Source organism: Mirounga leonina, unplaced genomic scaffold (genome assembly GCF_011800145.1).
Source record: "Mirounga leonina isolate KUSES-001 unplaced genomic scaffold, KU_Mleo_1.0 Mir_154, whole genome shotgun sequence".
NCBI lineage: Eukaryota > Metazoa > Chordata > Mammalia > Carnivora > Phocidae > Mirounga > Mirounga leonina.
This window is the reverse complement of record NW_023270389.1, coordinates 41633849-41648242: the sequence shown is the minus strand read 5'-3', so window position 1 is coordinate 41648242 and position 14394 is coordinate 41633849. Positions and strand designations below refer to the sequence as shown.

The following is a 14394-nucleotide window of genomic DNA, read 5'->3' as shown; positions in this document are numbered from 1 at the left end:
TCAACATCAGCTTCATCATTATTTTATTTGCTTGTCACAAGACATGGTGAAGAAGCTAGGGAAGGTGCTGTCTTCACTTCATAAAGGAAACTGAGGCCGAGATCATTGATGTGTCACCCGGCATCACAGAGAGAATGCACTATAGGGTCAGGACCAGAGCCCAGGACCCCCCGAAACATTCAGCCCACTAGATTGAACTGCTTCCATATAAATTCCACATATATATTCCAGCTAACTAATAAAAACCTGTATTTGTTTCCTACCACCCCAGCTTGACGGCCTGAACACAATCAAGCAGCCGCAGCTTCTCACTATCAGGGATAGCAGAGCCCAACTGCACGCCAGGCACCGGGTCCCTGCTCACTGCGTTCCAGCGACGAGACCCTTGACAAGTCGCTTGGCCACTGGGGCCTCGGTTCACTCTTCGGCGACAACTAATAAATAAGGGAAAGCCAGGGCAATCTAGCATCCTCCTAAATCTAAAATTCAGTAAGTTTTAGTAACCGTGGACTTCACTTCCCTTTGTACTTTCTCTTTAAAGACCTGTACACCTTCTTTTTCCTTTCAGCATCTGCACTGCTCCCCCTCACCCCCTCCTGTGGGCAACCACTCTGCACTCACCACCTCTGCTCGTTCCTGACTTCGGTGATGGATACACTGAGTAGTGCTGCTGAATTGCACATCTCACACGGACGTATCTGTGCTTAACTGTGGACTCTACCCACAACAGACTCCAGTGCACACATCCCGGCCCGAGTGAGGAGACGTGCATCATCCACAGAATGCAAATGTAAACACTCCCTTTCATTCTGAAGCCTACCTGGTAAATCTACAGAATGAACATTTATGCTGCATCCATCTCTGCTTCGCAGACATGCCTTGGAACTCTCCCACTGCCAAGCTCTCCCACACACGCTCACACATGGGAGACAGCACGCACTAATGTGCCCTAGGATGGACACGGTCTGACTTACAAAGCAGCTTGCCACCATGTTTTCCCTAAGTTACTCTGAATGGATGTAAAGCCAGAAAAACAGCCCCAAACCGATCTCCCCATGGATTCTGAAGCCTCCCCCACTCCCTCTCCCACTTCCTCCCTATTTCCAACAAGGCCAATTCAGGCCTCACTCAGTTCTCTCCAGTTCCAGCTTCCGTCAGTGAGTGGGGGAGGCAAGAAGCAGCCTTTCAGGAGAGAGAAACCATGCCAAAACCAGAACATAGTAGCTACTCAATCAATATCTTTTGAGTGAATCAAAGATGATTCTCAACATAGAAAAAAGGCAGACTTCACATATGAGAGGACAGTTACCTCCACCCAAGGAGTAATCCCAACTCAGCCACCTGTCAGCTACCACCTGAGACTCTCATTCAGAGTCTCCTGAAGGAATTGGGTTTCTCATGGGCACAGAGCTGAGAGACCCCTGAGCTCCACATTTTGCCTTTGGTCCCCCTCTCCCCTGAACCAAAATTCCTTATTCTAACTCCATCGTTCCCATCATTCACCCATCTGGAGGAAAACACACTTAAAAAAACTAATGTTCTGCTGGAAGGAGATGCGGCAAGCAGCAGCTGTGTTGGCTCGGTGTGGAGCTAGAAATGACAAGGAGCCACTGAGGAGGCGCAGGTCTCCGGGTGGGCAGCCACCAGCTCTGCCGAGAGTAAGAACCTGAGAAGCCGTCCAGCTTGAGGGCTAGCGGAGCACCCCGCCATCAGCATTCAGGCACCAGAGACCTTACCCCCTTCTCCGGACTCAGCTCCTCTAGCGCCAAGCCTCTCACATCGCCTCACTCAGCCTCAGTTTCCCCATCTCCCAAATGACAAGCTCCAATGCCCCCTCCCTCTACCCAGCCCTTCCTTGCTCCTCACCTCCCTGCTTCGCCCACTTAGAGCAGAGAGGATGAGTACAAGACAGGTCTGTAAAATCCTGCCAGGCTCACTGGCATGAAGATGCTATATAAATACCAAGTGTTATCGTACTATTACCACAGAGGTTTAAATTGGGCTGGGGGCCCCGGGACTGCGTTCGCAACACCTCCCCCACATTCTCGGCACTGAAGAGACGGTGCTCCAACGGGGAAACTGCTTTCCTCGATCTTTAGCTGCTCAGGAAACTCATGTATTAGGGCGGCCTCCTTACAGAAGCCCTCTAAAAATACCTATCAATGTATATTTAGCTCCCGATCCTGTCCTCCTACCAACAGGCTTCAGGCTGAACCATTCTGCATGTGCCGCTGGTGAGAAACTGGGGACCTGAGCTGGCAGCCCCCAGCATTTCCTCAGGCTTTTCTTTCCTGTTCCCTTTTCCTTTGTCTTTCTTCTCTCTGCTTGGTTATGCACATCCTCCCAAACTGCAGCCAAAGACATGGCCATGGCTTCCTTCTCCTCTCCATGGCAATTCCTCAGAGTGGATTGTGTCCAGGATAAAGAAGTCCTGTGCAGCATCCAGAGCAGAGTTAGAACGAATCATCCCAGCCCTGCTCAAAGCCTTCAGGGGTCCCCCACTGCCCTCTGGCTAAAGCTCAAGCTCCTGAGCCAGGCCGGCACGGGCCCCTGCTGACCTCCAGGCTCAGCTCTCAGAGAGGGTATGGCCACTGTCCAACACCCCAGAACTGTCCTGCTTGCTCTCACTCTCGTACCTGCAAGGATATGGACGTAGTATTCCTTCCCCAGGAAAATCTCTTCTCCTTCCTTGTCTAAGTCCCACGTGCCCATCTTCAATCCCAATTTAAATGTTACTTCCTTCGGAAAGTTTGCCCCAAACCCCCATAGCTAGGTTGGGTGCCCTTCTTCTGGGTTTTCATGACATGTGGTTCCCGGCGGGGGACGCTCAGCCCCATCCCACCCACACTGAGCACAGTGCCTAGCACATTGTGGGTATTCAACCATATGTCTTGAAGGAAGACAGTAAGGTGGGGACAGGTGATCGCGTGGGCCCTGGAGTGAGGGCCTTAGTAGAAAAAAGAGGAAAAGCCCCAAGCTCAGATACACCTGCCCATTCTCCAGAGCTTGCACCCATGTACTCACAGTTAGGGGAATAGTCAAAACAGGTCATCTCCCACAGCAAGGCTGACAAAACTGTTGGCACAGCATGTTCTGATCAGTAACATACATACACACATACATACATATGTGTGCATGTGTGAATACATACTACAGTCTTTGGCATATAGACTAACAAATGGCAGCTTTCATTTTATAGCAAATGTCATGTGATCCAATCCTGTTGCTTTTTTCTTACCACCCCCTATAGCTACCTCTAGAAGGCTGGGTCTTCAATATTCAGCCCTGACCCTGCCTCCACCCCCATCACCCAGGAAGCAAGCCCCAAAAGGTTAACACCGATAACCCTGTAAATAGGCCCAAGTGACTGGAACCCCCTAACTCTTGATAACCTAGAGACTGAATTATCAGCTCTCTTTTCTCCAACAGAGTGATCAGAATGGGAGCGAGCTGGGACGAGTCATAGCTACATGAGAGAGATGTTGTAGACCAAGGGGAAGGATTGGGAATAGACAACCCCTCCCTACTCCCAGTCCCAGGCTTCCCTCAGCACTCTCTTTTGTATCCTATAGGTGACAAGACAGATTCTGGAATGAAGCAAGTGATTCAATTCAATTAACATTTACTAAGTACCTACTACAATCCAGGCCCTGAGGCTACAGAGATGAACAGGGTTGAAAGAGGGTCCTCGCCCTTACTTCCCTGTTCTTAGCCATGGCTTAGGAGCATCTTTGAATTTCCATCCTCCTCTATCACTTACCCATCTATTCCAGGTACTATGATTTATTATAAAGACTAACAGAGAATAATGACTTGAAATAATGTAGAATTTTCCAGGTGGCCTAACAAATGTTTAGGAACAGCATGTCCTGAATTGTTACCAATACAAGAGATCCCAAGTTATGTAAGGTAATAGTTTGTTAAAGGAATGGCAAATTCCACTATCTTTTAGGAGAAATGAGAATATATTAACTTTGGTGTTTCCCAGTCCCCGCATTTGCTTGAGTATTCCACAAGTTTGTTCAAAAAATGAATAGGTAAATGACTGAATGAACGAACAAGCCTATTAATGAACTTGTGATTCAGTTTTTATACATTAATCCCACAAGAGTTGAGTAACATGTCTTCTTAACCACAGAGCAGGGAGTTTTATTCCAAGCCCACAGAGAGAAGTCTTAGGATGGACAGATGGGACTCTGGTCCTCCTCAAGTCACACAGGAAGCCATAGCTCCGGGTCGGGGACATTTGCCAAATGATGCCCCTCCCTGCCCATCCCACGTTGCATCAAGGGAACTGAAGGAACATGCAATCACACAGATTGCATATAAAAACCTGGAGCCCATGAGGTTGGCAGGTGGCTCACAGTGTGGGGAAATGAGTGTGAAGAAGGACCTTGGTGCCAGAAGATGTGGAGACGTGAGCTCAAGTCCTGGATCAGGTAGCTCCTAGTAAGTCACATACCCTCTCTGAACCTGTTTCTTCATCTATCAAATGAGGATAACAAGATCTCATTTGGGGGATTATGAGCATTAGATGAATAAAGCATCTATATTAACTTTCTAAACCATAAACTCTATCAACTTACAGACCTAAGAATACCAGAGGTTGGAAGGTCAGAGGAACAGGCAAAATGGCGTGGCCCAGTCCCCAGCTACCCTTCCCTAGCAAAGGTCACTGATAGAAGGTCTTTCACCGACCCAGCTGTCTGACATCTCAACACCGCCTCCCTCGCTCCCTCCCCTCTGTCATACACTGAGAGCTGAGGAGTTGTGCAGCCTCAGCCCGGGGCGCTGTGTCATGCTCCAGCACCTGTCATTCCCTCTGTACACAGAAGGAGAATGCGAAGTGACACCTGGAGCTGAGGTGGGGAGTAGGAGCTGCCAGCAGGGACTGCTGCAGAGGCGGATGTCAGGAAGCCTGGAGGGGGGGCTGTCCCAGGCAAAGCACCAGCCCTGGGGCAAAGGGCACAGTGCCAACTCCTGGATCTGTGGTCCAGAAGCAGTTGATCTTGGGCTGAGCACTTAACCTGTGTCCCAGATGATTCACATTAAAAGCCTGATCTGCCTGCCTCCCTGGGTTGGTATTATATTTTACTGCTTCTAAGACCCCAAAAGTTGTAGGATGCCCCAGGAGTTCCTTTTTAGCAAAGACAGAAAGAAAAATGCTGTCAATTACACTGTATCATGTCATTATTGTAAGACACAGGCTGATGTCAATGATGCTTCAGCTTGAGAAACGCGCATTGGAGAAGCGCTGTGATTTGGTACGTGAGCACACTGTGTGAACCTAAGACTAAATCTGAGTAGCTGTTCCTGGGGGATCGAACCGCAGCCCTCAGCACCCTCAGCACAAATCTTGAGAGTGCCAAGCCCTTTCCCTGGAGCACATTCACATGGGAATTAAGGAGAGTGGAAGAAATCAGTAGGTGCAGGAAGAACAGGGACAAGGTCCTATTGGTTCAGATGGACAGCAGGGGTCGTTTGGCAAAGTCTGAAGGCCACTAAGAATGGGAGGTTGGAGGGCTGAGTGGGCAGAGAACGAAGAGGACAATGGACTTGGCCTAGGGGTCACCACTTGTGCCCACTCATATGCACCTTGATACATGCCGGTGAGGACACGGAGGGCCTTACTGGACATGCTAATGGAAAGACCCCGGTGACTCCTACAAATCTGCTCCTCAAGCCACATGGCAACCCTTCTGGGAAGCCAGTGGGTACCGCTCCCATCAGTATTCTCCCATCCTGTCAAAGGGTCCAGTTCCTCTGCCTCTCCTCACACATCCTAGCTCCTAGACCCCACCCAAGAATGGCAGAGTCGACTTTGGGAGCACTTCAACCTGTCACAATGCCTACTAAAATGTGATATCCTAAAGATGTACACTGGAACACTTTTAATAATTAACTATAATAGCCAAAACCAGAAGGAAATCCAGCTGTCAAATAATTGTTATTAACTACAGTCACCATGCTGGTCTCCCGGACTTATTCCTCTGTAGCTGATAGTTTGTACTCTTTGGCCAATTTCTCCCCCACTCCCAACACCCAGGAAGTACCATTCATTTCTCTGTTATTGTGAGTTTGATTTTTTTTTAAAGACTCTACATATAAATGAGATCCTGCAGTATTTGTCTCTTTTCAGTGCTTGGGTTATTTCACTTAGCATAATGCCCTCCAAATTCATCCACACCATTGCCAATGGCAGGATTTCCTTCTTCTTCTTCTTCTTCTTTTTTTTTTTTAAGGCTAAATAACATTCCTCTGTGTGTGTGTGTGTGTGTGTATCTCTTTATCCATTCACCCACTGATGGACATTTAGGTTGCTTTCCTATCTTGGCTACTGTGAATAATGCTACAATGAACATGGGTGTATTTGCTGAGAGTGGAGCTCAGATGTTCTCACCACACACACAAAATAGGTAACTATGTAAGATGATGGATATGTTAATTAGCTTGACTGTGGTATTCTGCAATGTATGTCTAAACACTGTATCGCATACCTTAAATATAAACAATTTCTATCTGTCAATCATACCTCAGTAAAGCTGAAAAAAATAAAACATGAGAAAACACTGCCCAGGTGTGCTGCACTATGACCATGTACTTCTGAAACACTATGTACAAATTATCTTTATAGACTAAACCATGTTTAAAATTCAGTAGAATTTTCTTTTACAAGAGTAACCTTCAGAAAATCCTTTTGTAAGGCAACGGATGTTTTTAAACATCGTCGTCTCTATTTATCTGTTCCCTATATTGAGGGGTTGGTTGCTTATGAGCTCCATTTGAACATTCCAATCTTTTACACCTTCAACTTTTTCTCTTTCACTTAATCACAATTGGTGTGAAGGTTAAAAGTATAAGTATTGTGTGTATTCCACAAGACAACGAGTAGACACGAACATTGTCAAGCTCTTATTTTTCTCAGACTTCATCTACCTCCACTCCTCTGTTCCCTGGAAAAAATCTCCTCTTTGTTCCCCTTTTGGTCAGTCGTAATGGTGGCTCCTAGATCCCCCTCCTCCCTTTTCTACTGCATTCTCTTCTTTTCCACACAGGTCTGGCAAGCAGCTTGGGTATGGGAACTTCCAAGTCACACCGCTTGCTGCCATTGCCATACCCACACGGGCCTGGGCCACAGGGGCTCCCCCATGAGGCCTGGGCCACTACCCTCCCACTCAGGCACCAAAAGCTACCTGACACAACAACGAGAAACCACAAAAGCCCAGAGAGGCATGCCCATTATCACCAGTCCCAAGGCCCATCACACATGCTGCTAACGGCACTGTAGATAGGCCCCAATAGAGGCCATACTACACTCATTCTCAAAAACATGATTTATCAGATATTTAAATCTACTGCCAATAAACATACGCTGCCTATGACACTGCGTGGGCAACAATTTATTATTACTTATCAAACAGTTTAATGTGACTCAATTTTATACCTCCTCATATGAATAAATCTGCAAGTCATAAAAAATTCTGTGGTCAGGACACGAGTCTCAATTATCAGTTAAGAAAATATCCGTGGGGGGCTTCTTCAACGTTGGAAGAAACACTGCACCCCAATGGCATTCGGGGCCCATCTTTGCGGGGGCCCCTCAGGCTAGGGCAAGCTGCTTGCTTTGGTGAAAAGACTCACTAGGGTATGTGCGCCCAGCACTAGGCAAACCCAGAATGGAAAAGCAGAAGGAAAAGCAGCCACACCCTGGTTCTGTAACCTCTACGGAATGCCACATGCATCTCCACAGAGTACCCATAGCCCCCTGCAGGTGGGTCACCTATGGTCTGGCCCCGTGGAGAATCCCGTCCTTGAACTTTTTTCTTCTGACCCTACTGCATGCACTTCTGCCTGCCCACCCCTGGGTTCCCTGCAGCAGCCACTTCATGACCACACAGGCACATCCCCTCACACCAAAAGGGACAGACAGGAAGAGGACTCACCCACTGAGGACCACGATGAAGTCCATGACATTCCAGCCATTGCGGAGGTACGAGCCCTTATGGAAGATGAACCCCAGGGCCACAATTTTGATACCAGCTTCAAAGCAAAAGATCCCAATGAAATACGGTTCTGTCTTCTCCTGCAGGATGAGGAGCACAGGTGCCGGTAAGGGGGGGAATATACTTTGTCAGATGCAGACAAAGTCACGCCCCGGCCGCCCTCTCCACTCTGACCACTCCTCTCTCCTACACAACACCTGACGTCTGCTCTGGGCCAGCCCCAGGTACAGGTGGGAAGTGAGTGCGCTGAAGGACTCCAGGAGTGCCCGAGAGCACGGGAAGCCTCAGGGGGCGCCAGCTGCAGAAATGGATGGGTGAGGGGGTCACACTCAAGCCAGACTTCTTCCCAGGAGGATGGTTGATGTTTCTGGCTTTGTCTTGGTGAAGCTGGCTTTTCCATTGCTGGCCTTCACTTACCCTGGAAGCTTAAGGGTTCTCATCTGCAGGTAATCAGGCTGAAGCCGCTTATCCACACATTTGGATTTTACGCAATTAATTTTCCCTCTCTAGGGGGAATACACTAGACACGTGACTCATTGCTTTAAGGAGAATATGAACATGACATCTACAAAGTCATCACTGTGAACGCACATAGGCTTTGAGCATCCTTCTCCCTCTCACTTCCAAAGTCCCTTAGGAAGGGGAGTGAAGTTAATGGCCCTTGCGCCTGCCCTTTCTTCTTGTCTGGCTGCCACACAGTGTATACACAAGTGTTTGTGATGCCCTCAGAACTTCCTGGAAGCAGGAGTTTAAAAAGGTCAGTCCTCTCGTCCTTCTGCACCCCAGTGGGGTTTGTCACCAACTTGTCCCTCAGCAAAGAACAAACTCCTCACTGAACTGTAGGGGAGGGCATAGGGGAAGTGGCCAGGTGATGAAGCAAAGGAGAAGGGAACCGGGGAAGAGAAAGGACTGGGGGGGAAGATGAGATGAATGGAGGCACATACCAGTCTGCGGGACATCGGGGTCTTGTCATCCTCAGGAAGATGCTGTTCCAGGGCCAAGACAATGCAGTTGGCAATGATGGTGGCCAAAATCATGTACTCAAACGGCGTAGGAAAGATGAAGTTAAGGAACAGATTCACCAAAGAGAGAGGGATGCAGCCTCCATGATGGCTATACACATAAATACACAAACTTCATTAAAACCCCAATGATGCCTGTGCAGTCTGCATGATCTCTATGAGCAGGCAGGCAGGGCACTGGATGGTCCTTAGCATGAGAAACTATAACCACTTCTGGTTGGGCTCTAAACCCAAAGCACCTTCTCCAAGAGGAGGAGGAATGTAGCCAATAAATAATATAGTTCGACATCTGGCTGACACTCCAGATACTTAGGGAATTCAATGGTATAGCCAGGGATTAAGCAGGGCTGAAAACGGAAACAGAAAGAAGGAAGAGACAGTGATGTGGCTGCAGGCTCCTGCTCTTCCCCAGCTTCAACCACAGCGCTGGACAACAATGCTTCAGCAAGGATCCAGCCGTGGCTGTCTGTTGCTGTCTCTGGGAATCACATCTGGGGCCTCCTCCTCTAGAACCTCTGCTCAACTGAGTAGAAGGGCCTTTGGAAAAAGAAAAATTCTCTCCATGTGAGCTTTCTTCTATTTCAATATCCAATTCAGAAAAATATTTAATGGGGGCAGGAGAAGCTTGCCTTGGCCCACCTTATTTTCTCCTGAGCTTCTACACAGACAGCAAACAGAGATGCATCATGAGTCTGAGTCCAGGGCAGTTTGGTTCTTAGGGCATCTAAGAACCAAACTACAAATGAATGGATAATGAATTCAGGCTTTTTTTCTGTTGCATTTTTCTGCAGACAGATGAGGGGTCTCCCTGAGCCTTTCTGAACAAGAGGACTATGATTCAAGTGCCTGCATCCGGACTCCTGCAGAAAGGGTGTGCCACGAGCCCAGGAGGAGTTGGAGGGGGGGACTGTTCACAGAGAGAGAGGGAATCACCAGTTTCTGGAGTCAAGTATGCTGGATTTCATTCCGTGACTATTGTTGTGACAAACACTAGTGAGCTGTCGCCACAGGTCTTGCCAAGCAACCTATGCTCTGGCAGATTCTGGCATCCGGGCAGAAGAAAAGAGTAGATCTGGCCAAGTGGAGGGAAGGCAAGGGACCATCCTCCTTGTCCCTCCACATATCCGGGCCTGCTGTGTAGCACGTAGGGCCTAAAGCTTTCCCTAGGGAGTACAGTTCATAATCAGGCCCCTGATGCTTCCCCGCCCCAGTGCCCATCAGTGGCCAGTGGGCATTCAGGGCATCTGTGAGGAAGGGCAGGGCACCTCCCAGCAGAGGGGACGTGTGGAAGGAGATGCGAGCTCCCCTCCACTGCTCAGGCCCCAGTGCTGAAATGGGAGGCTGCAGCGGGTGAGGCAGGAGGCTGCATCAGAGCCCCCAGAGCTCTTCAAGGGCACGCGGCAGTGCCCAGTGCCATCTCCGTCCCCCCAACCCCCCGCCCCGACCGTGCGCCCGAGTCACTGCCCGCTCTCCCGCAGCTGGCCACCCTTCTTCCCACACAGCCCCAGTGTTCCCCCAGGACCCACGCTCTAGCCCTGCTGGCTTCTGGTGCTCTGAGGCTCTGCCACCGGATCTGCAGACTGGGTGGGCTCCGAGGACTTCAGAGCCAGCCCCCTGCCTCCGCACCCCACTGTGCTCCTTTAAACCCTCCCAGTCAGAGGAGAATCTAACCGCACGCCCAGCCACTCCTCCTCCCGCAGTCTCTCTCGGTACCGAAAGAGGCCCCTGAGAGCTAAACATGCCGGTGGACATGCTCCACAGACGCCCACCCGGCGGGCCGCCCACTTTCTTGGGACAAGCCCCTGCCCACAATGCCCCCAGGGCCACCAGCAGGCACTGGTCACGGGGGGGCGTGCTCCTCCCTACCATCATGGGCTCTGACCCAGAGCTCTAAGTGTAGCGGGACCAGGGACCACAGCAGGACCTGGTGTCCCAGAGGCTAGCTGCTCCTGGGCTGGGTTCAGACACCCCGAATTCCCCAGACCCAAAAGGTAACATGAAGATGGGAGCATGGCAGAAGTGGTGGCCCAGGCATGCAGGCCTTTTCTTGACAACTAGCCAACCAGCCACTGACAAAGTTCAAGAGAAGTGGAGGGCATCTAGGGCAGTGTTCCTAAAATGCAGGCCACAGGATACCAGTGCTATAGGAATTGGCAATCAAATCAATGAGGGAAAGTGGGAATTCAGGAGAGTGAGCAGGCTCCTCCAGCAGGACTTCTTGGAGCCTTTGGTATTACTGTCAACAGTGTCCACCGCCTCCCCCAAAGGGGGTGGGAATGGTACAGAGCATTCCCTAACCCACTTCACCACATCATCCTTTTATCAGAACACCTCTCCTGGGAATGGTGTCAGAGGAACGTATTTGGAAGCTCTGGTCCAAAGGGCAGATGTCACCGCCAGTCCCCAGGTGTGAGGAGGAAGGTTGCTGCTCTGGCAGGAGGGAAACTGGTGGCATCCTTATTCCCAGCGAAACCATTCCCAAGGCGTGGGGCTCAGCTGCCCTTGGCCCTGGCTGGCAGTGCCCCGAACAAGTTCAGAGAAGCTGCTCCACGGAGCCCGGCAGGTGACCTGGCAGGCAGGACTGGGGAGTGGCAGACATCCTGAGCTCTCATGGGTCTGCTTGGGTGCTAGGATTACTTTCTGGGGTTCAAGCTTCTTCCCCTGAAAACCTCCAAGTGATAGCCACAGACTTCAAAGCTGATGAGCTCTTAGGTGCTGACTTGCAGGCCTGATGGGTCGTGGCAGCCGTATGCCCCCCAAGCCTCTCTACCCCACAACACCTGCTGGGACTGCGGCAGCCCCTCTGTGGTCCCCACTCCCTGCTCCCACTTCCACACCTGCATTCCCTAGCTGGATCACCTAAGCATACAACTCCCTGCATGGACCTGTCAGGTCACCTACTCGAGAATGTCCAGGTACAGATACATGAGGCTTCTCTGTGACCACAGGGCTGGCTAGCTTCAGGAAGGTATGACCATCACCACTGCTGGATGCTCGGGACAGGAGCAAGGCTCTTGGCCCCCGGTGCTAATGACCCAAACTTCCTGTGACTGGCCAGATATCTGGATGGCCGAGAATTCATGAAGTCTCAGTGAACAGTACTGCCTAAAGCCCGGGAGGCTTCCATCAAAAAGTGAGAGTTTGGTAATTCATAGGTTCTGAAAAGACCCCATTGCTATGCCCTCCCCAACCCAAATCCTCTGCCTATGGTCTGATGTCTAAGGACCCATGCAGAGCAGCAATCCTTTGGCTTGAAATGTGGAAACTGTTTAAATGCACATATCCTTGGGAGGGATGTCCCTTTAGACCTTACAGCTCATCTCAACCTCAGGATGAATTCATGTTTGGGGCAATTAAGAATCTGAGGTGAAGTTTTGCTGAGAAGCAGAGGTGAGACTATGGGAATACCATGCATCTGAGGATGAGGCAACAGAAAGGACAGTGACTGGGAAATCTTGGCAGAGAACATCCAGTTCCGTCTGGGGTCCAGCCACTCTCCCTTTCAGACCTTTCCGTCCCCCTCTCACCCCCTTCTCTTTCTGAAGAAAGCATGAAGAATGGGCACCTACATCTTGGCGCTTTGGCCTCCACCTGCAATGGGGGAGCTTTCTCCTCTTTTCTGGTCCTATGTCCAGAGCACTCTAAAATACCACCTCGTCTGTGAAGGTTTCTCCCTGTACCCTATAGCTCTTCATATTGTACAATTTTATCATTTCTCCTATTTGTCTCCCCCAAGAAACTACAGTTTGAAAGCAAGGACGTGTTCTTGTTCATCTCTCCAATGGCAGTGCTTACCAGAGGCCCTGGTACACAGTAGGAGCTAACTCAATGCTCAATGCAGGCATGAATGAATGGGAGGCAGGAGGCACCCCCGAGAGCAGGAGCTCCATTAAGGAGCCATCACAGAGACTGCACGGTAGTCACTCATGCTGGCTCAGGCCCGGGCTCCTGCTCACCCCCACCCTTGGGAGCTGACTCAGAGGCACCACTCCCATTTCTTCTCATCTACCCTCATAACTTCCAGCCAAATAAGCTTGGCTCAAGGCTTGTGGCTCTGCTACATCTCCCAAGGCAAGAGCCTGGACTACAAATAATGGCCCATAGGCCAAGGGAATGCACCTCAGGCGAGACAAAGATGTGACCTGGAAAGGTCAAAAGAAGCTCCATGTTGCCAAGACCTCAAAGAACAAGGCCCTTCATGAGATGGTAATGGAAGACTGTCCAGAACTCTGATTCCTTCCACCCAGGAATTCAGTGGCTCCCATTACGTTCTATGCTTGATACCAAACACATTTTGGAGAACTGAATCTCTCCCTGGTGTCCAGACTGTGTTGGAGATCTTGAATAAATGGGAGCTAGCAGGGCAGTGAGGTGTGGGAGCCTGAGGGCAGGAGCTCTGCCTATCTTACTCACCTCCAGGCCCCTTGTGTCCATCACATGGTAGGCACGCAATAATTGTCTTCTAATTAATTAACTAATTAATGAATCAATCAATTGATAAGTGAATTGCATAGAAAAGCCAGAATCAGAGGTATCCTTGCAAAGGTATCTCCTACTTTCTCCACACTGTGGACCCACTTGAACTTTTTGTACTATAGTCTGTGTATACACATTAGCTATTCAAAAATAGAAACCAGCATGCATAGAAGATCCCTTTGATGTAAAAAAGATTTTTGAAAAAGGAGCAAAGGAAAAAAAATCTATCATGCTAGAAGGATAATGAGTTTTCTTGGGGTAGTAGGGTTATTTCCACTTTCTTCTCTACTCCTTTATGCATTGTCTTGAGTGTTATAATGAGTATATATTAACTTATAAAATCAATTAAAGCTATATATATTTTGAAAAAACACAAACCAACACAATAAAACCATCTCAACTTGAGGGTAATGGAAATCAGTACAAGGTTTCTGAGAGGATCTAATACAGGAGAACAAAGGGACTGGACCCAAGGAGAAAATGCCATGGAAGTGCTTTGAACCTGCCAAGACGCCTCCTCTCCCATATCTGTCTCACTATCTGTTCACCAGAGGCCTCATTTCACCCACTTTCCTGGCAATCTCCCCAAACACCCCTTCACTCCTCTCTCCCTCTGAGCCCATTAACGAGGACCTGTGTCACTCCATCTCTCCCCTTCCCGTCTAGCAGCTTCAAGACAATCATTAGGGAAATGACAAAAATAGGTTCGCTTATTGATTTATCTCCTTTACCCGATGCTCCTTCCTTCCAACGGTTGACTTGTTTCCTTAGCAACACGGCTAATTTGAGCAGCATTACTTGGCCTGCACACCTGCCATTTGTTCATTTCCTTCCTGAGGCGCAGAAAGCCAGGGCAAGGAGAGGGCTGCCCTGCAGGCCTAAGTTGTGGTGCT

General features: G+C 49.5%; 1 protein-coding gene across 3 annotated transcripts in view; it reads right to left on the bottom strand.

Annotated features, from left to right (window-relative positions):
- The window catches only part of CACNA1E (calcium voltage-gated channel subunit alpha1 E), a 311080-nt gene that overhangs the window by 267812 nt on the left and 28874 nt on the right, over positions 1–14394 (bottom strand). For all 3 annotated transcript variants that reach the window (XM_035010572.1, XM_035010573.1, XM_035010574.1), the window contains exons 2-3: positions 8948–9053; positions 7944–8083 (exon numbers count right to left, since the gene is read on the bottom strand). In XM_035010572.1, coding sequence (XP_034866463.1) covers positions 7944–8083; positions 8948–9053 — 246 coding nt within the window. The remainder of the gene's footprint in view (positions 1–7943; positions 8084–8947; positions 9054–14394) is intronic.